Below are 27,786 nucleotides of genomic sequence, written 5' to 3'. Positions count from 1 at the left end.
CAACCCTGGAAAATCCTCAAAAATCAAGTAGAGTTTGAAGGAGTTTGGAAGGTTGGGGTTAAAAGGTCTGAATGCTGGAAAAAGGGTAGAATTTCCTCCGTCCTACACCTTAATTTAACAAGGGGATTAATCCTCTTTTCCAGTTAGTAAATTTCTGGCCTTTTTCCATGCAGGTTTTGGATAGCATGTCAAGAGTTGAGAGCCACAGCAATCAGCAAAGTTCCAGCCAAGGCACAAGAGATCCATGAGTAAGTTTTTTTTGTCCTCGGCAGCATGGTGACTGACGTCTGTGAACATGGCCACTTTATGAATAACACTCAAGCCAAGATAACAGTGCTGCCTTTGGAAATTAAAGGGCTGATCATTAGGATGCGTTTGATGTGTCTATGAAAAGTGGGCGTAGCTGCTTCCATGTGTACATTCATGCTGCAGCCAATACAGGTTTTCTAGCATGAACAGTTCCACTCAGTGTAAGATGGTGTCCTCCTCTATTTTTACAGCATTTTAGTTTTTGATGAAAGAAAATAGGATTTTTCCTGTAACCATTACCCCAGTAATAAAAATAATAATAATAATGTGCATGGGCATTGCCAGAATTTTTCTAGAGGGGGCAAAGCACATTGTCCCCCAGAAATCCCTGTACTTTTTCAGCATATTCTCGAATAATAATTTTTCAAGGGTTGGCAGGGACATTTTCCGGGGAGGGGGGGGGGGGGGGGCAAGTTCCCCCTTGCCCTCCCCTCGGGATGCCCATGGTAATGTGGTGGTTATATAGCACTTTATACCTAATGTTTCAAAGTGATTCACAATTATTATCCCTGTTTATCAGGAATAAGGCCATATTTATACAGCAGCTCGAGATCAGCGCAATTTGGTCTCTGCCTTCACAGGTACCAATTCATACTCCTGGGTGGAGAGAGGCAATTGTAGTAAAGTGCCTTGCCCAAGAGCACAAGCACGGCACGTGAGTTGAACACCGTAACCATTGCACCACAGCTCCTCAGTCATCCCAACAAATCACGGTTCTTGTTCCTGATGGGTGTGGAGCTGAAACCTTGGATGACGACAATAATGCCGCTCTTTTCCTTTGCAGCCCTCTTGCAGGACCCAAAATGCTTCCACTTCGGAGACACACCCTCAACAGCTCTGATGAGAAAGTGCTTTTGTACCTTGCTCTTGAGGGAAATAAAGAAGGCTTTCAGTGTTAGCACAAAGGATTGTTTCAAAATTTCAAAAAAAAAAGGTTTCTTGAAAAAAAAAAAATATCTCCCTTTTTTTGTGTAAACTACCAGTGAGTTCCTGTCTGAAGCGTCGCACTGTCCCATCAACGTGGATTCCAAGGTGCGTGAGGTCACGCGGAAAAACATGAAGGGGGCGGCCGGCCGGTACACGTTTGACTCCGCCCAGGAGCACATCTACATGCTGATGCGCAGCGACAGCTACTCACGATTCCTGAAATCTGAGCTGTACAAAGAACTTCTTAATCCCAAGAAAAAGGTATGCAGTCCCGACTTCCCTCCTTATGGGTTGTGTCCTCTCAATATTTTTTTCCCTTTATTTTCTGTCAGTTTATTTTGTGGCTGGTTACTGTTTCCTCGGTCTTTTTTTTGTACATCACATGGAGCAATGGCAGATTTGGCAGTGTTGGAAGTCAAATGGAAGATATTCAAATCCACTCAAACAATTATCATGCATCAAAAACCTAACAATTGCATAAGAAAAAATCTACAAAAACACACAAAATCTACTCTCTCCCCCTTAGAATTTCATTAATGAAATGAGTGCGTTAATACCTTCTTCACTTATTTGGAGTATTTTCGGTATCGTCCTTCATTTCACCTGTTTTTGTCAATCTGCAAAGTTTTCTTTTGTCCCACACAAAAGTACATCCTTCCTACTCATTGTGAACTTGTCATGGCTTTTTCATGATCTTACCAAGCAGTGGTTCATTGCATCCTCATATGCACAAACCATGCACACAGGCTCACCTGGGGGGAGGGTGTCTTTTGCTCGTTGTCACAGGTCAATCAGAGGTCATCCAGTCTTAAGTCAAATGACAAACTTTTCATTGTTCATCCTTTCTTGTGACCTTAACTTGGGGTTTGACTTGTGATTTGACTTGTGATTGGCTTGTGATTGGCTTGTGATTGGCTTGTGATTGACTTGTGATTGACTTGTGATCGAATTGTGATTGACTTACAATCTGGGGTCAGGGCTGTCATTTTCCTTCTTGAGAAACCGCTATTTATGTGCAGACTACGTTCTCTTAAGTTCTTTCCTCCCTTAGACGGCCTTTTGGCCTGTCTTTACAAAAATAGTGAAGATCTTTTTCATGTGTGTGCACAGCCCAGTCCAAAGAAACACTGGTTACCGCATAGCTTCCATATGTAAACCTTCTGAGGGAATCATTTGAAAACGTAGCGGTAAAACTTTAGCCCATAATCTTGCATTCTTTTGGCTTGATATTTTTATTTTGTTTAATGAATCTTGACTTGCATTTGGCATTGTGGAATCGCTACCTGGTATAAACAGCATGTAAAGTGCACGCTGGCTAGCAGTTCTCTCCAATTTAAAAACAAAGTTGAGGGCAGCAGATGAATTTTTGGGGTGCCCTTATTGACAGCTGAATTTATCGTATTCAAATGTGTTGGCTTCAGCTAGGGGATAAAGTCAAGTTGAAACGACATTTTTGGCCATATTTCCAAGGTGTTAAGTAAACCAATTCTCGTAATCACAGAGGACAGAACTTCCTTAAAGTGCCCTCGATATACAAGTAGCTGTGCACCGGCTTCAATACTCGGCACCCAATTGCACTGTTGAAGTACTTAAAATGTAATACCATAACAAATTTGACGGTGCCATTGTACAAAAATTGAACATACGTAGTGCATAGCATTTCACCTGGAGTGTTAAAAGTTTGTCAATATACACAAATGATCTTACGCAGACATGCAAACAGTATACTCTTTTGGGGTCATTTTTTCCTTTCTCTTGATTTGAAAAGTCTGCGTGGGAGTTAATAAAGTACATGTAGTCCATCACTCTGGCCAAAATAAGAAGAACCTGTTACAACTAATAATGTAGTAACAAACGAATAATGATCACCAACCGATGAAACAACAATTGACCGATACCATATCACTAACCGATAATGTAATAAAAATTGACTTATAGTGTAGCAAATGTTACTACATTATCAGTACATTTCTGTTACATTTTCGGTTAGGACTGATAGTGCAACAACAATTGACTGATAGTGTACTACATTCTACTACATTATTGGTCAATTATTGTAACATTATCGGTTAGTGGTACAGTATCGGTCAATTCAGGCGATTCACAATGCAGAGCCCCACCAATAGTTTGACACGGAGAGTTCATTTTTCCCAGTGCATTGTGGGAGATGGTCGACAAATTCGCAGCATGGGACATTTGAAATTGTTCGTTTTTTCTGGTCAGTAGTTTCGTAAGCGTATGATTCGAGTATATGTTTGCACTTTTCTTTTCTTCGTATCAATATGGTGATTTTTTGTAAGGCGGCAGAACGCTATGCCCCTATCTATAACATAATAGCTCAAGTTGTCTACTGACATTCATTCAAATGAACCATATTTTGTCGACCGTAAACTTGAAAAGTTGACTATCCATGGCAAACTCTTGGTGGCGCACTGCATTGTGAATCGCCCGAATTGTTGTTACATTACCGGTTGGTGATACGTTATTCGTTTGTTACTACATTATCAGTTGTAACAACCTGGGTCAAATTGGTCTGGCACACACTCTGTAGATTTCTATTTGTTAAATGATAAACAGTTAGATATAGAAATAGCATCCATAACAATTGGGAAAAACTTACTCGTCGAAAGCTAATTTAAGTAGTGATATGAGTTTGGGGTATGGAGACAAAGATTTGTTAATTTCGAAGAGTTTCACTTGTATTCCCAAACATTTCAAACGCTGATTACGTTGATGTCAGACAATTTAACCATGACTCTTTCTCTCTCCTGTTCTTCACTTCCAACCTTGTCCTTCCATCATCATACTCGCTCAACTCCCTCCCCTTGGACTGTTCCTTTCAATTTTTCCCTCTTTCTTGTAACACTCACACTCCTCTCATCCGTTCCCCTCATTCTTCCTCCTTCTCTCTCACTGGCAACTCCTCATGTGACTTTTTTTTTTTACGCTGCACATAGTGCCTGAGTCACTGGGAAAAGGTATGGTTCCTTAATACATGGCTTGCTTTTTTCCCCCATATTTTTTAGACACTTGTTTCCCAATTCACCACGTTGTTATTTATCGAATTCCGAAAAACCAACTACCGACTGTTATCATTAACTACACGTACGCACCTTGTTCGTGCTGAACCAAGATGGCTGCCATTCCAGGACCATCCGACCAATCAGAAGGCTTCTTATCCAGTGCCTTATGGTCCGCTGCTGCGGCAGCCATCTTGTCTCAGTGAATGAGTTGACCAAATTTTCTTTTTCATTGTTCTCATCCATTGTAGATAGTCACAAAGTTTTAGGGGAAATGTTCTTAGATCCCCTGTTTGATTGCAACTTTCAGTTTGTACTGTAATCTAGCTTTTCTATTAGTTTATCTAATTGGTAATATTGAAAGGAAATATTTTGAACTTATAGAAAGTCAAAATAGTCATTTAGCCTGTGATATTTAAAACTGCAAAAAAAAAATGAAACGTCAAGTGGTCCAGGACATATAGATTGGAGACTCTTGGTGACCAGATGTGAAGGTAGTTAGTCTAAAACAAAATGGCTTCTTTCTTTTGTTGGGAACTCAAATCCTCAGTTGGCCATTTAGATAATAAGCAGCCTTCAGAAACCAAGGAATGTCCAGCAAATGATTTTTCTCTTGACACAGTCTAGTCTAGTTACTTATCCTCCAACTTTGAAATATAAAAAAAAATTCAAATAGCTGGTAATTTCCATCCCTTGGTTTTGTCCAGAGTAATTACAAAGTTTCCTTTGTAGGTAGCAGCAACAGACAGTGCTTCCACTTTTTGTAATTATTTTAAGAAAGAGTTCTGTGAATCCTGTTCAGTTCGAAGCCTTTTTATCTCTAGGTGAGAAATCTCATCATCAACTAAAATGGGGGAAAATCATCTTTTCCATTTAGAACAGATTTTCTTTCTCTTCTGTATTGATAACAATAATGGAAATCTACCCCAGGCAGCCTAACGTTCCAATGGGGCAATGTGTTATCAGGCTTAAGCTGGTGCCCGGTCTCTGACCGGTACCCTATCCGAGGCATCATTAGAAGGGGTTGACTTTACTCAGCAGTAGGATATTGTTCATCGAAACTTAGAGATCTACTTACGGACGTTACAAAACGTTTTTTGTTTCAAGCAAAAAATCATTAGTTTAATGTAGTTTCAAGTCGAATGTTTCGTTGTTTGTGCAGGAGTCCCTCAATGATTGAGTTGAAACTTGTAGGGGATTGATATCTGTTTATAGAAAACCAGTTCTTAGAGCACCGCCATTTTGATTTGTTGTTATTTTTTATTTGGTTCACTTGTATTGAAAAAATAATTCCCCAAAAGCACCTATGGCTCTGTTGTTCATTAGCCTAGAGAAACATGTGGAGGGATAAAATGTTCAGTTTTAGAGTTCTGGAGGTTTTTAGGGAAACATCCAAATACAATATTTTTTAGAGTAAGCTAAGCCAGGGACTATAATCTAAAACACCTCAGTCCAGACCTGCCGAGTGGATTCAAACTTGGGTCACCAAGATGGAAAGATAGGGATGTACTCCTCCGCCGAAATTCTCGATGTGACTATGACCACCCGCAATCTTTTTCTTTTGTCACAACTCCCGTTGGGGTCCCTAAGAATTTTCACCTGGACATTTATTTATTTTTTTTCTAAATGAAATTGCTGTTTATAAACTTGAAATGCTGAGAGATAAAATCAAAATTGAACAGTCTAAAATTGAATAAGATTTAGTTAATAGTTTTAAAGCAACGAGTACATGTACTTGGTTTTTTTCTGGAAATGTCATGGCACTGCTTAAATGTAACCCCAAACTCAGAACTTACTTTATTTTAATTTCTCTGAAGAAACCACTGTGTTCAAGGAACGTTCATGTGCCATTTGTTGTGCTTTTGATATATATGTTCTTTGTCATATGTTCTTTGTCATGGTCTTTGAGCAGACCATGATGAAAAGCAGTGCTTTTCATCTGAAAGGAAGTTTCCTTTAAGACACAAAGAGACAATTAAGTTATATTTTTCATGTCCATGATGTTCGTCCTTCATCTTGATAAATTTATCCTGACAATTTAGATAAAGGTGGGGGAAAATAGCCCTATGGTGTTTTGTCAACATGTAAGACTGTAGTAATAGGACATATCCGTAAATTAACGTTATGACAAATTTGTTTTGATGTAGTTTGGAAATTTCTAGTCATGATATGAAACCGCCCCCCCCCCCAAAAAAAAAACCCCAAAATATTAATTTTGTTTTAATCACTTTCCAGTTGGAACATTCCTTGATTTGGTTTGCAGTGCACATTTGGTTTTTCTCTAGATGTTCAGTCTTCTTAAAGTCCCCTTTAGTCGAGATGAACCAGTTTAAAATAGCTTTTAGTTGTCCGTGTTTTAGTCATTTCTATGTTAGATATTAGTTAGGTTAGTGGTTTTGAAATGAAGGAATGTATATTGCCCTTCAAAAAAATTACTAGCCTAAAATGCTAAACTGTAAACGGCCACAGTTCCTAGATCTAAAATGGATATTAAACCTTAATATACAATAGGGCAGTATCGTACTGATTAATAAAACAAAAGATAATTTGCTTTCATTTAAAAATATTAAGGTTCGTTACCTGTGTTACCATGGCGATTGATATCTTAATGCTCTTGTAATATACCTTCTTCCTTCCTGGTCTGTTTGCCGGCTTCGTCCAATCAAACTCGTCCACCATGGCAGACTAAATCACTCATACCCAAACTGCCAAGTCTGGCTAACCGGATGGACTTCTCGGATAAGTGATAACAACGGTACTGGGTTCACCTCCCCCCTCCTCATAATCCTCACTCCCTCTTCCTCACTCTATCTCTTTCTCATCTAAATCTTACCTCTTATCTCTATGTTGAATCAGTGTTTCATTCTACAAAGCACACAGAGTTTTATCGTTAGACACCGCTGGTTATCCAATCAAATGTCACGGTAGACTTTTGGTGCATGTGCTATGAGCCAGTTTGTGCATGATTGATTGGAATGTGTAGCGTAGGTTTCAGCCTGCATGTCCAGGCTGTTTTGCCCATTTTCTGGCTTTTATTTTTTTACCAGTTTTCATTTTTTTGGTGCATGATGTAACATTCCTGTTTTGGTTTTTAATATGGATGACCAATATAAATGCATGTTGTCAACTTTGAAGGGGAAAAAAACTCAAGTTTTCTGAAAGCGTTTTTAAGTGCGCAGTTTAAGTGTCAAGCCATATGGCTTGGAAATTGTTTCACAGGATTTCAGCACATTGTTAAAAAAGTCAGAACTTGAAAGAATAAAAGCAAGTAAATGAGAAGAAACCCACATTGAACATGGAACCTTCCATTCAGAGAAGAAACCCACATTGAACATGGAACCTTCCATTCAGGGTAGGGATGGGCCGGAGTTCATTCAGTGCTAAAATTTAAGGGGGAAAATAGAAAAATGAACTTTACAAAATTTCAAGGGAGATCGGAATTAACAAATTTGGAGGAAAGATTCAGTGTGCGCTTGCTATTCACAAGAACAGTGCATCAAGAACAATATTGCATGAATGTGTACAATGCTTGCATTTTCACTTGAGGATTGAGTTCTAATTGGAAAGTTGACATCTTTTTACAGTGATATGATGCGTGCTATTACGTAGGTATAGACAAAACCAAACTGCAACCCTTAATGGTATTAAATGAAAGGAGAGACAGGTCTGAAAACTAAATTGCTTGTTCGGTTTTCATGAAGAGAAAATTGTTTTCCCTTTCCACTACTTCTTTTTAAAAGTTTAGTGTTCCTAATAACTGAATTTCCCACTGGTATGAAGCGAATAAGCTTGATTTTTTAAGGCCTGTACTGTCAGCATGATTTGTGCATGGTTGGACCATTGGAATGACTTTTGTTTTTCATTGACGGATTTGACAATCACTTGTGATTAACGATAATTTGTTTGGGGATTAAAGTTATTCCTGTTGTAAAAAAAAAATTCTTTTCCCTCACCTTTTTTCCACCAGTTTTCCCCTCACATTACTAACTTCCAGATTCTGACAGCTCTAGACAAATCACCTTGGAAGCCCCCCTGCAGAGACTATTTCGGCCAATCACCGCTTGGCATGTGCATGAAAAACTCATGAATATGCATCCTGCCTCATGACTATGTGCATGCAATATTTAACCAATGAATGAATGACATCGCTAGCGGCATGGCATGAAGAAACACCATGCATGTGAACACTCATGTAAACGCTACTAACACTTCATGATAATTTTAGGGAATCAAAAATGAAAGGGAAAAACTGTGATTTTGCTAGCTACACGGGGTGTGATCTTTGAAACTGAAATGTGTTGGTATACCTACCTATAATTCCAATACCTATAATTCCAATATGTTTTATTCATTCGGCCTTCAGGAATCAAGGCCAAAGGAATAAATGATTAATTCCTTCACCACTGTTCTGCAGTAATATGTAGAATATCACAACTCAAATGCATATGTCTGTAATCACTGGTACATGTACATAACATTTCTGTGTAGCATTGAGTTTTTGTCCTTCACTGACATAACACAAAACCTAACATTGAAATACAAAATTACATCTAAATGCAAATAAAGTCCATCAACATTCCATCTGGAACCAAAGCGAAAAAAGTCTTTGAATGAAATGGCATGTGTAACAATAACACGACCACTGTCGATGTACTGAAGCACAATGTCCTCCATCTTGGGCATATTTGTGATGCAATCAAGCTAAATGAGTCGTTTGTCGGGAATTTTCATTTGGAGATACAGGCCAAAATAGGGCCACTTCATCCCATCACTTCATTGCATCACTTGGTGTTCCAACTCTCATAATATTTTAACTAAGGATGGCATCAGCATGCGGTTTTGACAGCAGTAATGCTGAGATTGTGCTCTTTTCAAATCTGTAATAAAAAACAAATTTGACCCGGGTCGACAAACGACTCATGTAGCTTGATTGTAAGGCCAGTGTATATACTCCACAAATTTTGTGGAGTATATACACTGGCCGTACAAAATTTGGTTATCAATTGTCTCCATTTTTTCTCACTTTTGGGGATTTGAGTAGGAGCAAACTTTATAACCAGTGAACCATACACCAACTCCACACATCCTTTCCATGAAATAGGATTCCTTATAAAAAGCCACAACTGAGACCGTGACAAATGCTATCAAAGAATTTGTTGGTTTTGGAGTGCAAGAGCCTCAGATTTTCAATCCTGTAGAGACACAAAGGGAGAAAAAAAGATTGTTGTTTGCATTTTTTTTACGTAGAAATCTGTAAAGAATTTGAAATTCTAGTTGACTTTAATGCTGAACGCATGATTAATTTTTTAAAGACTTTCAAACAAAGTGGAGACAAATTCAGAAAAGACTCGCATTGTGTTATGCCGTTTCAGATTCCCCAATTTCCGCTAGTATTTATCACTGCAACCATGGGAAACCGTGGCGATGGCAAAAGTCTGCAGAAGTCAAATCAATTTAAAATTTTGTCCGTGCAATTTTTTCCCCCTAGATGACAGTACGATATGAATCTAACTTTTTAAATTATGGTTAATTTTATCCATATTTGCCAATTCGCTGTTAATTACACAGAAGAAGTAATGAGGTATGTACTAATTTTAACAAATTAAGCGACTTTGTCTTTGGTGGGCTTTCCTTCTTGATAGAGTTATACACATTGTAAACTCGCTTTCACATCTGTGGCTTTAACTGCACCATTTACTAATAGCTGCACATTGTCACTATTTTGTACAGTAAACCAGTAGAGCCAGGACTAACCAACACGTAGATGGTGGTGATTCTTACAGCCGTATAGATAGTGTTTTCTGTATACTGTATGTACATAATGTAAAGGCTTCTTTAGCGTCATCTACAAGGCGTAACGTTAACTGTGTCTCAAGCAGTTTCCAGTGTCATCACAAAGCGTACACAAAGCTACGCGTACATGCTGTGTTCAGACTAGAAGAGTAGTTTCTGTGTTCCATGGTATATAGATTTTTGGAAAACTGCTAAGTGCACAATTTTCTGCTGACTGAGTACATCAGTTTAGCAGAAAAAAAGCTGAGAAAAGTCTCAACCCATATATGTTGCATTTTCACCGGTAACCCTAGCAGCCGTTTTGAGATTGGCCCCCTATTCAGAAGGTTCCATCCGTACCCTGGGCAGCTTGCTGTACACACTGTGTGGTCTTCTTTCTTCATGTCTGATGTATCTTGCTGTAAAGGCCATAGTCCTGGCCCAAGACGTCAGTGATCAAGAGCGATAGTTGCATTGTTGCGTACCGGTAGCACCCTTGCGCAATTGTTTTTTAAATTCTCTCACTAACGTCTTGGTCATTTCGTAGCAATGGGGAGGGGCCATTTTATGTAAATAAGTCTGTATAAATTCAAACAAACACAGTTCCTTTATATAGCTCCATGCTTGATCACCGCACGTATAGCGCGTTATGTTTACAACCCTCGGGCGAGCCATTGAACCTTTTCTCAATCGCTGATTGGTTCCCTAGGAAAGCGACGACGCTTGATCACTGCACGTAGGCCAAGGCGTATGTTTACAACCGTTGGACGCGGCGAGCCATTGAACCTTTTCTCGATTGCTGATTGGTACCCCAGGAAAGCCTAGGGAGAAAGTAAAGAAACGGTTTAACTGCTGAAACGAAATGGCTAAGACGTTAGTGCGAGTAGGCCCGCTGGGCTAACTATTGTGCCAATAGAGGGCGCACTGTGCACCGTCCACTATCGATCACTAGCGTCTCGGGCCAAGACTATAAAGGCCCTAACTGTGCAATTCATCTTCCAGCATGTCCACTTTGCTGCTGCACTTTGGAACTTCCAACTGACACGAATATGTTCTGTTCAATAAAAAAAAAAGTGAATCAGAAATTCTATTGCATGCATCATGCATGTGCAATTTTGTCTGGTTTGCTGGGGACAGATTTACTTGTCCAGTCTTTAAAGGCACATAGGATCATCTGCTTTTCATGCATTTTGTTTGTTACCAATAATAACGCTACTCAGAATCCAAAGAAGAATGTTCAAAACCTAACCCTTTGAAATTTCAACTAAGTGGATGCTACACTTTTTGAGCAAAAACACATACATAACCTTTTGATAACGGAACATGATTTCGTCATAGTAACTCTTTAGTCCAAAAATCAGTCAATTGTCTGATCGTTGGAAATCAGCAACATTTCTGGGTTTCTTCTGAATGGCAGCAAGCCGGACGGACTAATTTGACAGGGTGTTTTAAGTACCAGTATGATCATTAATCCAAGTGAGATTTTTGATGATAATTCTGTAGGTTACATTTGGGATAAATGCAAATGATCCTATATGCCTGTAAGGCCTTCTCATTTTACCGACAGACTTTGTGGCAAACTTGACAAGAATGCTTTGCACATTGCAGTTCACTACCTTGAGGTACTCGGCATTTCCCCTGAACAGCTCAAACCTATGGCCAATGTGCATCACTCTCGCACTGCGGCTGAGCCCGATAAATTGTCTGACTCTCTGCTGATCGCTTTTTCTCTGCTTGCACATTGTGAATTGCAGTTTTCAGAATTGAATCCAATAGGATTCTTTGGAAGTAACCTTTCTTGCATCCATGCTGAAATGGCCCTCTGCATTTTCTCTTTTTGTTGGTGAGGGTTTAAGTCTTTCCTCGTCAATGTAAAATACAAAGCATTTATTTCATGTATTGCAAAGAAAGGTCATAACATGCAGCAAGGCCCAATCTCACCGAGTTGCTTCTATAAAGCAAAAATCACTGGAGAAGTAGTTTGTATAAGCGTACCTTTACTTAGTGATTCCGTGAAATTAGCATCAGCAGTGCCTTACAGAGGCCACTTATCACTGTTGCAGTTCCTTTTTTTCCCATCAATCGTTTGTGATGTTCTAGTGTTGATTTTTTTATAAAGAAGTTAAATGAAACTTATGATACATATGTTATTTTACTATACCTCATACATATTCATGATGGAGAGTTGAATTCTCAATGGTCCATTCACTATCACGTGTCAGCCGCTATTTTTGCTGTTTACCAAGCAGACGTGCAAGTATTCATGCACAGGGTAAATATGCATGCATAGTAGACTATGGGATAGTCCACTACGTCGGCTCACGTACATGTAAATCAGCATTTTCCCGAGCTCAATGATGCCGAACTGGAGAATATTGTTGACAATAAAGGTGACGCCTCTACCCAAAAAAAGTTGTCCACAGTGCGGTAGAAACTCTTAAGAGTTACTACATTGCAAAAGAACTGAACTTTTCTGAGGTTGAGCAATATACTTCTGGTGAGCTGGACAAGTTTCTCCAAAGATATAATGCTGAAATGCATACTGCAACGGGAAAATTCAACAACTGAATATGTATGAGTTATAGTAAAACAAATATAACATGGTTTATTTTGGGAGGATAGTCGATATTAGCTCCCCTCGGTATTGGAAGTTGACAAACTAGTTCCCTCAGCAACCTTGGGGAGCCAATATCAACTATCCACCCTCAACCCATGTTATATTTGTATACTATATGTTATCCGGGAGGAAGCGCTGATCTTAGGGGTAACTTAGTGCTCAAGGAGTCAATTATATACTGTGTTTTTACATTCTTAAAATAATTCGTGTGGTAGATTAGGGTAACCAAGTTCCCTTAGCTGTGGAAAGAGCTGGAATTTTGGGGTGCCTGTGCACAGGAAATGAAGACTAGCGTTCAGATAATAATGAATAATTTGAGAAATAAAATGTTAATTTCAGTGAGGTGTAGCTTCCGTCACAATTTCTTTCCAAAACAAAGTTGAGTTTTTTTAAGCATAAGCAAGCTGCACAAAACATCTCATGTTTTAAGTTCTGTTTTGTTTCATCACCATCAAAGTTGTTTGAATTATTTTTAAATCCCTCCCCTCACCATTCTCCCCCACTACTCACTGAAAAATTGCAACTGCATTTGTTGGCTCTGGGGAACACACTTCAAGGCAATGACAGTCCTTTGAAAAGTGTGGTAAATTATCACACACTGAGGGTTATTCTATGGTCCAAATACCCAGAGTAGTCAAACTGTATAATCTCACCCTAAACTCACTGGTTCAAACTCGAAGTGGCACAAAGGAAGCGATATTATTTTCAATTCATATGTCCCTTTAATGCAAGTGAACAAGACTATAGGCTTACCTGGTCAAACTTGACCCAAATGTCTCAGTTTCAGACATGAAAGACTTTCGGCAGGTTTGAAATTTGCGCCCGTATCACGTATCCCTACAGATTTGACATGTGACGTCATCACTTTGTGCGTTTTTCTCAAACGTGATATGAGAAAGTGACACTGGAAGTACGTGTGGAAGCCAATTGATATGGGATCAGTGCATATGAATTTCTGTTTTTTCGCTCAAATTTCTTCCAATTTAATCATTATATCAACCTCTCGTTCTCAAATTTACCAGACATATTGGATTGCAGAAGGAAGCTCTTAAGAGTGATATTTTTTTTCATGGTGTACAATGAATTTTGAACATCTTTTATGACATAACATTGTGACTTGGTTTCCTCAGCAGTAATACTTACCGGTACATGTGCAGAAGCGTAATGTCAAAACTGAAATTTGAACACGATCTCACGTACCGGCATGCTTACACGTATCGGCTATAGTCATACGTATACGGATATGTAGCATATTTTTCTGGATGCCGAAAGTATCTATTAGTAACCCTCAGCTACTATCAGTCAGTCAGACAGTCAGCTGGGCAGTCAGTCAGTTAATCAGAGGAAAATAGACTGGCCTTTTGGAGAGAAAAAGAGGGTTCTGATAACATTCATGTTATGTTGTCGTGTTTGTTTGTCTTTTTTTTATTTGGCTGATATTGGAATCTTGAGGTCTAGACCTTCCTTCAGTGCTGAACTTACAGTAGGCCTAACATGGTGGCCTACATTTCTGTGTGTGGGGCATTTCCTATAAGTAGTAATTTAGCAATGCTTAGGCAGACTACGTATGTAGTGGTTTTTATATTCCCTCTTAAATTTAGTGGATATCCACTCCTCTTCATAACATTGGAGGATATAGGACATCGCCCCATCGTTCATTGCATTGAGGAATATCCATATTCTTTAATGGGTGGGACTGAGTATTCAAATCCCTTCATGACACTGATGGATCCCATCGTAGCATTAGTTATATCCTTTTCCTTCATATAACATGCAGTTGTGGATATCCACAACCCTTCACATGGATGCATTCATGTGCCTTCATTGGTATCCACCTCCCTTCATCATACAGGTGGATATCCACACCCCTTCATTTGACAATTGTGGATATCCACTACCCTTCATTTGACTACTGTGGATATCCACACCCCTTCATTTGACAATTATGGATATCCACACCCCTTCATTTGACAATTGTGGATATCCACTACCCTTCATTTGACAATTGTGGATATCCACACCCCTTCATTTGACAATTTTGGATATCTACACCCCTTCATTTGACAATTGTGGATATCCACACCCCTTCATGTCATCAATGTAGCACACATTGGTATCCACCTCCCTTCATCATACAGGTGGATATCCACACCCCTTCATTTGACAATTGTGGATATCCACTACCCTTCTTTTGACAATTGTGGATATCCACACCCCTTCATTTCATCAATGGATTTCTTCATGTAGCACACATTGGTTCCACCTCCCTCCATCATTCTATTGGATGTCCATGTCTCTACAACCCCATTAGTGGATATCCACCCCTTCTCATGATAATTGGTTGATATATCCCAGCTGCCTCACCGGGCTGATATCATGTAGCTCATGGCATTCATTGCAGCATCCACACTAACATCTCACCTGTTTTTGAACACCACGACCCTTCACCCTCACCCCAAATCTGTATACTCACCCTTTAACCAACTCTTCCCCTACCCTACAAAATCCTCCAGTCAGACTGTCACAGTATTGCTACTAACACTACGCCCTGCCATAATTGCTGCCAGTGTCGGTCCATTAAAAAGTTGACAGACGTACAGATAGACAGACAGTTGGTGACCAGCCCAACTGACAGACACTGGTTAGATAGAGGCAGATAGTCACCATGGGACTGACATGTGGACCAACAGACAAAAAACGACCACCAGTCAGATAGCATTGATGTGTCAAAGACAAACAAACAAATCAACAAATGAGCTGACAGACAAACAGCACATTACACAGAAATATATACATGTATACATTGGTCCGTGTAGTTTGGATGGCTTTTTTTACTTCATGTGTACATATTCACAGTCTTTGTCCAGTTGACCCTGACCCATTCACAGAGTTGGTTTCGTAATGTGGTATTGTCTTATTACTTTCTGTGAATTAGTTCCAAAAATTCCTACTAACATACCAGTAGGTAAGGTGCCAAAAGCCTTCATCCGGGCCATTCCAATAAGGCGCACAGGTGATTTTTAAGACAGTAAATGCCTACAAAGAAAATCAATTTTTTTTCCACCATGATCATTTTGATTTTGGGGGTGGGACATCAAAATGGTATAAAAACTGTTATTGGTGTTTTGTATTAATAGATTTTATGGAAATGGGCAGTGTGGATATTTTCATCATTTATAGGAGCCATATTGGCTCCTTACCGCAATTTTTAAGGGAACATTTTTCACGTATCGTTTGCAGGATAAAAAAAAAATTCAGGATGTTCATGTCCACAGGGAAAGACTTGATGATTTGGCCCTTCTAGATACACCTTAATTAACACCTGTCTGTCTTGTTTTAGTTGATTGACTGTTGTCAGTGTATTTGGTCACCTGATTGTGCAGTATTCGCAGCAATGTGTTGAGTGTATGTGTTTTTGTGTACCCAGATTACTTTTATTTTAACTTCATTTTTTTGTTTTGTTTTTGTGTGTTTTTTAATTATTATTTATTCATTTATTCTTTTATTCTTTTATTTTTGGTTAAAGTAACAACTAATTTCATAGCCATCCTGAATTACTGAAACTCAGAATAGCGTCTAACAGAATCACCCACATTCCTCACAATTCCTTGTTAGTTCCTCTGTTTTAATATTCCAATGTAGCGTTTGAAAAAAATGCTTGTTCACCCTAGAGATGGATATGAAACTACTGATATTTTGTTTGTTGCCATCAAATATATTGATGTAACACACTGAAATGAACTTATTCCCAACTAGTTCAGACTTGCAAGCGTTTAAAAACAAGGGGCCCAAAACATTGGAATTCAGTTTTGATTATCACATTGTAACACGTGTTTTTGTTTTTATTTCTCTCTTCTCTTGCTCTCTTCTGGACCTCTCACCATGCACCTGTACTACACCTCTCTATTCACTGTATATCCCCAAACCTCATCTGTACCTTAATCCCCCCCCCCCCCTTGCACCCTTCCCTGACCCTCTTCTTACCCCCTGTGCAACTCCCAATCCTATCTACACCTCACTCTTTCATCCACCCTCCTTCTTTGTCTGACTTTTTCTCCATCCCTGCACCCTCTACAGCAGCAGAGCAAGTTTCTTCACCATCTGACCAGCTTTCATATAGGATGACAAGAAGCCAGCGTGGTCGTCTAAAGCCCCCGTCCTTGCCCCTCCCTCTTACCCCTCATGTAATCCCCGACCTCCAACTTCCCGGACTTAATAACAGAGAGCAACAATGCCCAGGCATGGAAGGACTCCTAGACACTGCGTCCCGCCAGAGATGAAGGACTCAAGAAAGCGGGAATGCATCCAGAATCTTGGATGTGATTCAGTCGCCACAAATTACGACAATACCAAAAGAAACAAAACCACCACTGTGATGGTCTCTGCATCTTTTGTACAGTTCTTCTCGTCTCTGATTGATTTCCCTCCTACTTTTTTGTCGTGGATCAATTTATGCTGCGATGAATCTTAGAAGGAGAGAATCAAACATCAGCCATGTTCTGCTGCCGTAGTCAGTAGCTTGAGCAGTCTTCGACCTTATTTGGATTTTGCAAACCCAACATTGCTATTGCAACACCGAAATGTTTTGCTTCGCTGCCAGAAAAAAACAGCATTTGTTTATAAATAACCAACCTACATCAGCATTGTCAAACTGCTCAGGCATTATACATTGCTGCTAGCCCTATGTCCTCTCCTATGACATGGAAATGGACATCTTTGATTGCTGCAACGTAGTCCTGTAGAATTTAATCCACCTGCACACATCATGCGCCTCAGAGGGTTGTCAGGTCCCCAAAGCATCACTTTGCAGCAGAAAGTTCCTGAGTTTTTCTGGGAAGGCAAGCCCAACTGTACTTCGCTGCTCATGAAAGAACCCTTGACTGAGATAGTATATGCCTGAAGAACCAAAGATAGTAAGCAGCAATAGTAATGAGTACGAGTACCAAGTACGTTTGAGCGCACAGGACAAGGAAGGCCAGACGTTGGAGCTACACATGTATGTGGCCCAGCCATTGACACAGCAGGAAATTGCTCAGCTGATGGTAGATACACACATCAAACTGTCGTGCCACATGTTGAATACAGTCCTCATCATGCAGAGCTCCTGATGAATATTCAATGTTTGTTACCCATCATGCCTGTGCTCGCCTGTTTGTGGAATGCCGTCAAAGTGTGTACTAGTGCAGAGGGCTTTTGCGTGTCCTTGGAACCCTCAAACGGAACTCATATTGCTAATGCGTCAAAGAAATGAGTTTTACAAAATTGCAACTCTGACTACAACGGGAGCAGTTCCGATATCTTGGTTGCACTTTGAGGTACACCTGCCCCAACACTGTATGTTTTGCCCGGAGTTAAGAATAATCAACTGAGTGTCACTGTAAGACTGAAATACCTTCCCCCAAACTGCATGCAAAGTGTTAGTATGTAAGCGGATGGAAAAAGACTGCATGAATTTTTTGTAGATTGATCAGTGGAAGCCAACGCATGAGGATAACTGTACAAGAATGATCAAGAACAGTGTATACAGGTGTGGTGGAAGAGGGTTAACTTCTGAAGATCAAGACCAATTTGTTTAAAGCCTAGTTTTCATATATATCTCAGAGACGCAGAGTCCACCTGCTGGCATTCTGTGTGTAAAATGATGTTTGCATGAGTACAGTGAATTGAGGTCACCTTCTAATTTTAACCAAAACAGGAAGCCATAAATGTGAATTAAAAAAAAAAATACAATTGCTGTACTTGACAAATATTGAAGTGACATATCTGTTTAGCATTTTAGATAAGTCTTTGCCACCAAAAAAAGGAGGTTTTTTTAATTACATTTTTAGATGAATGATGTCACAAACCATCCTTTCCCTGACAATCTGCGTCTTCGCACATTGCATTCCCCCTGCGTCCCTTACGACTATATGAAAACTAGGCTTGAAGCATTGCAAATATTGGTGTCGCAAATGAGCTACAAGTACATTGGAATTGGATGAGATGATTTGGCAGAGGCGGCATCATATGGAGGCACCGTTTTGCTTGGAACGTAGTCTCCCCGTTCCGTATTTGAACACGCAACTAGATTTTTTTGCTCAGAACAATTCACCTACCAATCCTAGTTCTAGATACCGGAAGCCTTCATCTCCTGTAGAATGGAACAAAGAAAAAACAAATCTTTCCAAGCAAAACTAAAAAGAAGCATTTTATGTACAGATGTACAAATTGAGAATTTCCTTTTTATTATTAAATTGGAGCGCAGATATGTAAACTCAACAAAACACAAGATTTATGATAACTGTATTATAGAAAAACTGTTTATATTTTAGTTGATGCAATGTCAAGTGAAATTTGTTGAGTAGTAATGGGTGTAACAGCGTGTATGCATGACTGTGAGGAGCGGATATATTTTCAAGTGCAGACATTCAACGGTGAGAATTCTATCAAATTTCTTAAGCATATGTTATTCTTTTTTTTCATAACGTCATAACGGGTACCAGTTAGTAACAGAATTATTGTTTATTTGAGTTGCAAGGTATTCAATGCCAAAGCATTATAAACGAGAGGATTTTAATTGTCTTTGTGAAGATTTGTATTCAAACAAACAAAAAAACACAAATCTATTGTCTTTAGGTTTCTCTCTTATGGAAGGGGGTGGGGCTAAAAATTAGGAATAACGACAGATTGTTACATGTATTCCCGTAAGTCATTGTTTGCCATGTTGGAAATGTTTTAACGGCAGCATTATGAACAGCTTATATACAGCAACAATTTGTCCAAAATTCTACACTTGCATATTTTGCGTCGACAGCTACTCTGTCATTTGCATAACTGAACTGATGTGGATGTCAATATATCTAAATGTACATTTTGTCTAAAAGCTTAATATTTAGCCATCCCCCCCCCCTAAAAAAGGTCGGGTACTACCACGTCAATCATTTCAAAAGAGTTTCTTTTCTTTTCTGCGTCACAGAGAGACAAAATATAAGATGGAGTTTATCATGGATGGATCTAGATGTAGTGAAGTGTGCAGTTTTATCTTTGTAAAACAAAGGTTTGAGTATATAATTAATACATTGTATATTGTAATTGCCTCATTTAGTATAAAAGAGAGGAGAGTGTTGAGTATATACAGACACATTTTACAATGTGGGGACAAATATATATTAAGTTTTGAGATCTACGTGTAAATACCATCAAGGTTATGTACAGAATACAATAGAGACGATTTTTACAGCGATACACTCTTAGCTGTAAGGGTATTATTATTATTATTATTAATATTATTAATCTAGTTGATTGAGGTATATAAAGTTTTAAGAGAAATAATTAAGGAGACTACGAAAAAAAAACAAAGTATGAAATGTTTCAACAAAATAATAATAAATTGTATATTTATTAGAGAGTTACTATCGGATGATTTTTAGGTAGAGAGCAAGGAATTTAAATTAAGCCACTATTTTTGCCAGATTTTTTTTTTTTTTTGGTTGGGTCGTGGATGATTTATATGCACAGCAGCTGGTTTTAGTTGATATAAGGGGAGAAATAAGTTGTGCACCAATCAGAGTAGGAAGAAACGTTTTATTTCAAGCGTCAGAACTCGCCCTGTAGTGTGTTCGTACATCAGGGTGAGAAGTTTCTTGACTGAATAGTCCCGAGCTTCGTAAACCTGTACACACAGATAACATTATCTTCAACCCATCTTTGAAGCAAATTCCCAGACTAAAGATTTTTGAGGGGTAAAAAAAGACCCGCGTTGTTGGAAGACAACTAAGTTATGAGGACCTGCCTTTCCTCTTGGAAAGGTGTGAGACAATGGACCGATCCAGTAAGCCCCTCCCACTGCGCGCATGGGCAAATTAACACGCGCTCCTCTCCAATGCCACACTGCATTTTCCTGCCGCGCGCATTATACGCGCGTGCACACATGTCGGACTTTTATGCACGCACGTCGGACATATATCACGGCTGTGATTGGTCAGAATACCATGGGGGGGGGGGGCTCTTACTGGATCGGTCCATTATGGTGCAAGCAATAAGAGAAACTGTCTTCACTTAGTTTTCAGTGTTGGCATACAGAGTTTGGGGGTTGCTAAACTCTCAACTACACCCCGTTTGGTGAAAGGCATTGTGGGGCCTATGGAACACAAAAAAAAAAAAAAGTTGACTAATGTTGAGGACACTTTTCCCATTCTTGAAACTTTTTGGACGTGGTTTGCAGACTGTATGAAGCACAAGATGGCTGTAAGACCAAGACAATTATCACCAGTATTCAAGGCCAGTAGGGTGTGAACAAGAGCTCGTTAGCAGATCTCGGTTTCTCTCTGATTGGTGCATTTAATGAAATAATCTTTACCAAAAAAGGTAGCTAGATAATTGTTCTCTGATTAAATACAGTGAAATGGTGTGCACCAAATTTTTTTGATTTTATGGTTTGTTTTTTTTACAAAAAGGACTCGTTTCTGAAATTTTTAGAATCGTTTTAAAATTAAAGTCTTTTGTTGAGTAGTTGGTAACTATCTGAAAATTGATCTATTTTATTCTAATTTTAATATCAAGTCCTTTTTTAAGTAGCAATTAATAATCTGACTACTGTTCTTCTATTTGCGGGCAGTTTCATCTTTCTCTCTTGCTTGACTGGCTGAGATTTCCAATGGAATCCAACAACGGTAGCCATTAAAGGCAATGTTGGTGACCTTGACACATAGCTACCTTTATTATCATAAAAAACTGCATACCTAAAAAAAGTTGTTAAAAATGCCACAAAAGAGAGTAACAGCCAACAGTTGTCAGCAATAATAAAGTGAATACTTAAACTAAAAACGAAATAGTTTTTGTTTTGTCCAATGCATAATTGCGGAAGTGACATTACCTGGGTGATTAAAAAAATAACCTAACTTTCAAAGAACAAAATCGCACTGCAGAGTGAAGATGCCTGGCTCACAAATAGAAAAACAGGAATAAGCTTAGTTTGGGGTTTGATGATTTTCTTGTTTATTTGTAGGATTCCTGAAATATGGGTGTTGAGGCAGCACAATGTCATTGATTCATTTCATACACTTTTAATACTGGAGGAGGCATTTTGGGAACTGTTTATCTTTGATTTATCCTTAACGTATTTCCACAAGCGGCAGCAAATATTGCTCCGCTGTCAATGCGGGTTTGATGTGCTCAAAACTGCTTTTGACGAGTCATTTTTTTCTCGGTTTCAAGTCTAGTGAAAAGTGAATACAATTATGTACTAAGGACCAAGAAAATGACACAATAGACGGATTTCAAAGTGGAATTGAAACCGAGGCACACGATGCTAAGCCATTGTATGACACAGAGGACCTTTTCTTTTTAAATCCTCTCAACAAAAGATAGCACTGACGCCCTCGCTTTCAGTGCCAATTTGAAAAACATCAATAGTCTTGTCTTCTGCATGCCATGCATTTTGCAGAATACAAGGTGCAAGACAAAAGAAAAAAAACATGTTAATATCATCTCTGACTGCATGCACGTACATGGACAGTTATTTGAGACATCAATTTCAGGAAAAAAATCATCAAGCCCACTTTAACCACTTTGAATTTAAAGGGTCATTTCCTTCATCTTAACTCTGCTTTAAGCAGGAGCACTTTCCACCTGCTTTTTAAACTTGTAGTTCATGATAAGCAAATATTCCGTTTCTATGCCTCCTCCGCTGTAACGTACATCAGTTCCCAGGGTAGACTGGCCTGTACGTACATTATTCAGTTCCTTTGTCTAGTCTTAAGGACCATCGTTCTCTTGTACACCAAAGCACAGTACCTGATTATTGGTAACTGTTTATTGCTTGTCCTGCTTTTGCACCTGTGCAATAAATGGTTTTCTTACTCTGAAAACATGCAACTCTACATACAACACATTGAAGTGACTGTTTTTTATTTCATTCATTCCTGATGGGGAATGGTTTGCTTGTTTGTCTATTTCCTACAGCCAATAACTATAAAGGTATTGGAGAAGTTCGAAATCCGAATGTAAAAGGAGTTAAAAGGCTCAGGACATGAATTTGAATGGGGAACACATTTTGAGCAACTGTTTGACATCTTTTTTTGGTTAATCTTATTGAAAAGTGCACTTCTTTAAACATTTAAAATTGTCCGTGCATGCTTTTCCTGACTAATGAGGGCGCTGTTGCTGTGATGTCATTTCCGGAAGACACTGTTCAAACTGTGAACCCAAAATTTGCACATTAAAAACATTTGTGAGAAAACTTTGCTCATTGGCCTACTTTCATGTACTGAAACAACAACGAATCACCAAAGAAAAGAAAATCTACGACAGAAAAATATCCAAAATTCTGGCACATTTTGGTGCTGAAATAGCTGTAACGTTGAGGATTCTGCCCGAAATGACATCACATTTTTGCTCATGAATATGCAAATCATTAGCATAAAAACCAAAAAGGCACCAAAATGCCCATAAAAAATGGCAAAATGGAAATTAAAAATAAGGTTAAATGGGACACAAAGGTGCATCTCTAGCTTCTTACTGCTTGTATATAGGGTGTATAGAAAAAGGAAACCCAGATGTAAATGTAAATTGTAAAAAAAAAAAGTATTAATTATTTTCAAATAAGATTAAGATCAAGTGAAAGACCAATGTTTCCTCTTTCCAATGACACCTTGATTGTGTGTCTGTGGCCACGGATGACTGAGCATTATGGGCCAAGTTTGTGCAAAAAGGGTAACTGGTTTTCTGGGCATGTGGAACGGCTTAATTTAAAGAAAGTAGACATAATTTTCTTCAAAACAATTTTGACAGTGATTTAACCACTCTCATTGTTGAAGTTAACCCCTCATGACCCAATGTCTTCAACGTGGCCACCACCCATTTCCACACAAAGCTCTGCGAGACGTCAAATATTCGCCAAACTACCATTTCAACCTTAGCATAACAAACCGGCCAGCATTCTTAGCCAGGTAAAAGTTGGCCCAGTACAGGTTTTTGGCCCTTGACAGAAAAACAATAAATGCTCAGTCATCCGTGGTCACAGACACATAACCAAGGTGTCATTGGGAAGAGGACACCAAGTTGGTCTTTCACTTGATCTTTAACTTATGTGAAAATATTTAGCACATTTTTTATAATCAACATTAACATCTGGGTTTCCTCTTTTTTTCGATACACCCTATATATAGACGGGCTTGAAAAAGGTTCATTAGAATGGTGCTGCAATAGACCTTATGGTTTAAGGCGAAGTTATAGGGTAATAATAATTAATTATAATAATAATTTGGGAGGCTAATCATCCTTACTCGCAGCTGGTATGTTAAATTGCCAAGGACGCGGCTACAACGTGGTCGGACCGCTGGCACGTAAAGGCGACTATGGTTGCCGGCCACACCGACCCATGACCACGGAGCACAGCCCGAGATCGAAAGTGTTTGATTTTTCCGGAGGGAGGAAAACCGGAGGGCCATGAGAAAAACCCTCGTGGCACAGGAGAGAACCAACGCACAACTCTACTCACATGCGATCCGCGGCCAGGATTGGTCACCTTGGTGAGAGGCGAGCGCTTTACGCACAAGCCACCCATGCCACCCCTAATGGTTTTGTATTGCTTTGTTTTGGCTTTAGTGAACCTTTTGTGCATTCATTGTTACTTAATTAAAATAACAAACAACACCCTCTGAGCTACCTGCAACGACACCGTCACCTCTTGACAAGGCTGTCTTTGATATAGACGGATCCAGTAAGACCCGCGCGTCCAATGGCCAATCACGGCCGTGATTACAGATATAGTCCACAAAGTAACTGGCGTATTTATTGTTGAAAAACATACTTGGTTGAAAGATAGTGAGAGGACTAAACTGCCTGTGAAATTATTCTTTCTAGCAAGCTGTCATTTTGAAGTAATCAACGAAAGAAGGCCTTTCCAGCGGTGCTTCTTAAGACGCACCGTAGGAAATGTAAATTAGTACTTCGTTTTGTTATTCGGCGAAGCGCGCGCAAGTGTTGGCACGACGCACACGCGCACGCACGCGCGGTTGCTAGAATTCGTCCGAATTCGTCGGATCAGTGCGCGACATCGCGTAGCTGCAATCGTCTCAGCGAGAACGTGTCTCGGACGCTGAATTCAGGCCCAATTCAAAACATGACTCAACAACTTTTGATTTCATGGAGATCCTAGAATGCTGTTTTTCTCGGAATATACAGCTGAAGCTGAGCTGAAACTTCATCAGGTTATAGTTGTCCAGCCATAACGTAAGTCCGTTCAGTGCGGTAGAGCTCAGAACATTAACAGCCATTCATCCTTCTGTGAAGAATTCGTGACGTAAACGACGAGAGTTACATTTTGCCTTACGCAAGTTACGCGTTAAGTTTGAACATGGCCTCCACTCTCGATGTTCATGTACTCGGAAAAAAAAACTTTAGAAAGATGCTCTGAACACGGAAGCATCATGGGACGAATCTTTGCTGGTAGAGATGTTTGTAATAGGGCATGCTGCTTTCAATGATCCCAAGCACTGCTGGATCGGTATCAAGAGTCGACCGGGGTACCTTCAAGTCCTCATTCTTCGAAAATCCACGACTGGTTGCCACATTGGTATTGTGTTTCGTCAAGAAAAGCGGTAGTTGATTTCTGCATGTGATCCATTTAGTGTACATTGGTAACCCATCGTCGTCCCATTCGATCAGCTTCCTGCTGAAGGGGATCCCAGTTGCTTTACAATACGCGTTCATCACGGCTTCCGAGTGGGCCACTAGGTCATCGGCGTCCATAAAGGATTAGGATCCACGTTTTCCTGAATATACTTGAACAGTTCAAACAACTCCTTGAAGCCAGCAGAATTTGCCATCACCACGTCTTTAAATTCTTCCGCGACTTCCATCGTAAATTCAGTTTTCAAATCGTTTTGAGACTCCCTCCAAGATGGTATGACTTTCTTGGGATTTCTGATGAGGAAACTGTGCCGGTATCCACTGGGAAGATTTGTAGTCCCTCCCAAACAAAACGCGAGATCCTTGGCGAAAACGAGACTTGCGCCCTGGTGCTTTGCTTCTAGCGTCTGTTTCACCCAATCAAACGTGTTTACTGATGAATCATAAGTCAAGTATGAACTAGGTAGTTCACCACGTTCATCACGATTCGCTTCACATTGGAACTTCCTATCTGGACCAAAGTGGAAAGCCATTGTGTACGGCTCGTAGTAAAACACACCACCTTCAACGTGACTGATTGACCGCTGAACAGCAGTGCTGCAGGACCGAGGACATGTCCATAGCATGACACGTGATTGCTTAGCGTCGCTAGCCATAATGTCTACCTGAGTACCTCTATATGCTTTACCAAGAGCTTGTGCATGAGGCAGTCGGGCTATAAAACGCTATCAATTGCGTGGGCAACACCTTTTGTAATTAGCGATGAAAATGTTCAGTGTTATCATCAAATTACAAAGTCTGATGAATCATGGAGGAAGGTCTCAATGAAGTTACAGTATTGGACTCGTCAACAAACGTTAACTTCAAAAACAACGCGACACTGAATTTCGGGCAGCGATCTCCCCTGCACAACAGCCATGATGGAAGCAACGTACACCACTCATCACACGCTTTGTGTCGAGCATACGTGTTGCCATTGACCTGTTTACGGACGGATATATAGCCCGGAAATGTGCAGTGCCGGCTTTTTATATTCGTGAGACTGCGCAAAGTGTTGCCCAGTGTGCATGCGTTCTTCTTCTGCTTCTTTGAGCTCTAACGTCTTGTGGGAGGATGTTATATTTGCGAGTTGTCTGGGGGTAGAATGAGTACTGGTAACAGTACTTTTATGATGTTCTGGCGACAGTTGACATTTGATGGAGTGATATTATTGACTTCCTTAAAGATGGAAATTAAGCGGAGTTTGGTGCGACAACTTTCGAGAGGTTCCCATCGGAGGTTTGCCAGTGTTTGTGACACTTGAGTTCCTGCTGTAGTCATTTTGGACTAAGCAAGCAGCTCGGCGTTGTATTTTCTCAAAAGATGCTTTGGTGTTGTTGTGACGAGGATCCCATATTGATGCACAGTACTCAAGCTTCGGCCTGATGAGGGTTTTGTAGGATATTTCTTTGACTGATTTGCTGCACGAGTGGATGTTTTTCTTCAGGAGACCCAGTTAGTGACACCGGTCTGTAGTTTGCAGGATTTGTGCGGTCACCTTTTTTGTATATGGGAATGACGTTAGCTTTCAACCACTCGTCTGGTAGAGTACCAGTATCCACAGACTTCTGAAACATTTTTTTGCAGCACTGGTGCTAGGCTGGAGGCGCAGCTTTTTAAAATCTTTGCAGAAACCTGGTCTGGTCCTGATGTTTTTTTGGGTTGGATGTCGGTGAGGAGCTTTTCTACGCCAGCTGAGTTTATGGTGAGATTTGGTGGATCTGGGATGTCGTTTGGTTCCAATTCTGGAAAGTCACTTGGGATTACTTTCGTGAAGACGGAGCAGAATTGGCTGTTCAATGCCTGGGCTTTATCAGCAGCAAGAGACACACATCAGCGTCCCATAGAGGTTAAAGATGATAAACCGATCAACTCCTGGCTGGTGGATTTGATATAGCTCCAAAAGGGGTTTGTGTTGTCACTCTTTAGGCTCTCCCCTATCACATCATTGACGTATTGATGGTGGGCTTTTCTAGTACCTCTGTCAATTGAGCGACGCAAGGATCACCCGTCCGGCGTCCGGACGCGAAACTGAGGACGACCCAAAGTACCTGAACCAGCGGTAGACACTCTCCACATTTTTCCACGAATGTGGAGCGAATTTGGCGAGCCGGCGGTCTCGGATCCGTTATCAGTGCACAAACATTTCTCGGAGGTCGAGTAAAACTTCCTCTTAAATAACGACAGAATGAGAACGACGTGATGAACAAATTTAAGGATTTTTTGCGTGGTACTTATAGTAGCATTATGTTAATGTGGGAAAACTTGACCCACCTTCGCGAAGAACATTGCGAATTTATACCACGGACAGACCATTGATGTGATTGGTGCATTTTCACTGTTCACACACAATGTGAACGTGACCTGTTTGCAGGAGTACATAAAGTATCATGTCCTTAATTTGATGGAGTTTTAAAAACAGAGCATTGGTGAAGCTTTACCATGACGAAAAAAATATTTGATTTTAATGGAACAAAACTAAATAGGCCT

The 27,786-nt window shown here is 39.8% G+C and overlaps 2 protein-coding genes across 10 annotated transcripts in view; one reads left to right on the top strand and one right to left on the bottom strand.

The window, feature by feature from the left end:
- LOC119740773 (regulator of G-protein signaling 7-like) overlaps positions 1 to 22,514 on the top strand; it is a 132,061-nt gene extending 109,547 nt beyond the window's left edge. For 5 of the 9 annotated variants that reach the window (XM_038216187.1, XM_038216194.1, XM_038216191.1 and 2 more), the window contains 4 exons: positions 174 to 248; positions 1,293 to 1,497; positions 4,194 to 4,214; positions 6,941 to 8,183. In XM_038216187.1, the coding sequence (XP_038072115.1) occupies positions 174 to 248; positions 1,293 to 1,497; positions 4,194 to 4,214; positions 6,941 to 7,003 (364 nt within the window). In that variant the 3' untranslated portion in view covers positions 7,004 to 8,183. Of the gene's footprint in view, positions 1 to 173; positions 249 to 1,292; positions 1,498 to 4,193; positions 4,215 to 6,940; positions 8,184 to 9,824; positions 9,838 to 16,722 lie in introns of those variants that run through there. The other 4 variants (XM_038216193.1, XM_038216192.1, XM_038216189.1 and 1 more) reach the window with 4 other exon arrangements.
- A 2,313-nt stretch (positions 22,515 to 24,827) lies between these two features.
- LOC119741789 lies at positions 24,828 to 26,555 on the bottom strand. The gene has a single exon (XM_038217684.1). It carries the CDS (start codon positions 25,911 to 25,913, stop codon positions 25,359 to 25,361), a length of 555 nt encoding a protein of 184 aa, XP_038073612.1. The 5' UTR covers positions 25,914 to 26,555; the 3' UTR covers positions 24,828 to 25,358.
- Between the last annotated feature and the right edge of the window lie 1,231 nt (positions 26,556 to 27,786).

The sequence above is a fragment of the Patiria miniata genome, unplaced genomic scaffold (assembly GCF_015706575.1).
Source record: "Patiria miniata isolate m_02_andy unplaced genomic scaffold, ASM1570657v1 HiC_scaffold_5, whole genome shotgun sequence".
NCBI lineage: Eukaryota > Metazoa > Echinodermata > Asteroidea > Valvatida > Asterinidae > Patiria > Patiria miniata.
This window is presented reverse-complemented; position numbering and strand designations above follow the sequence as displayed.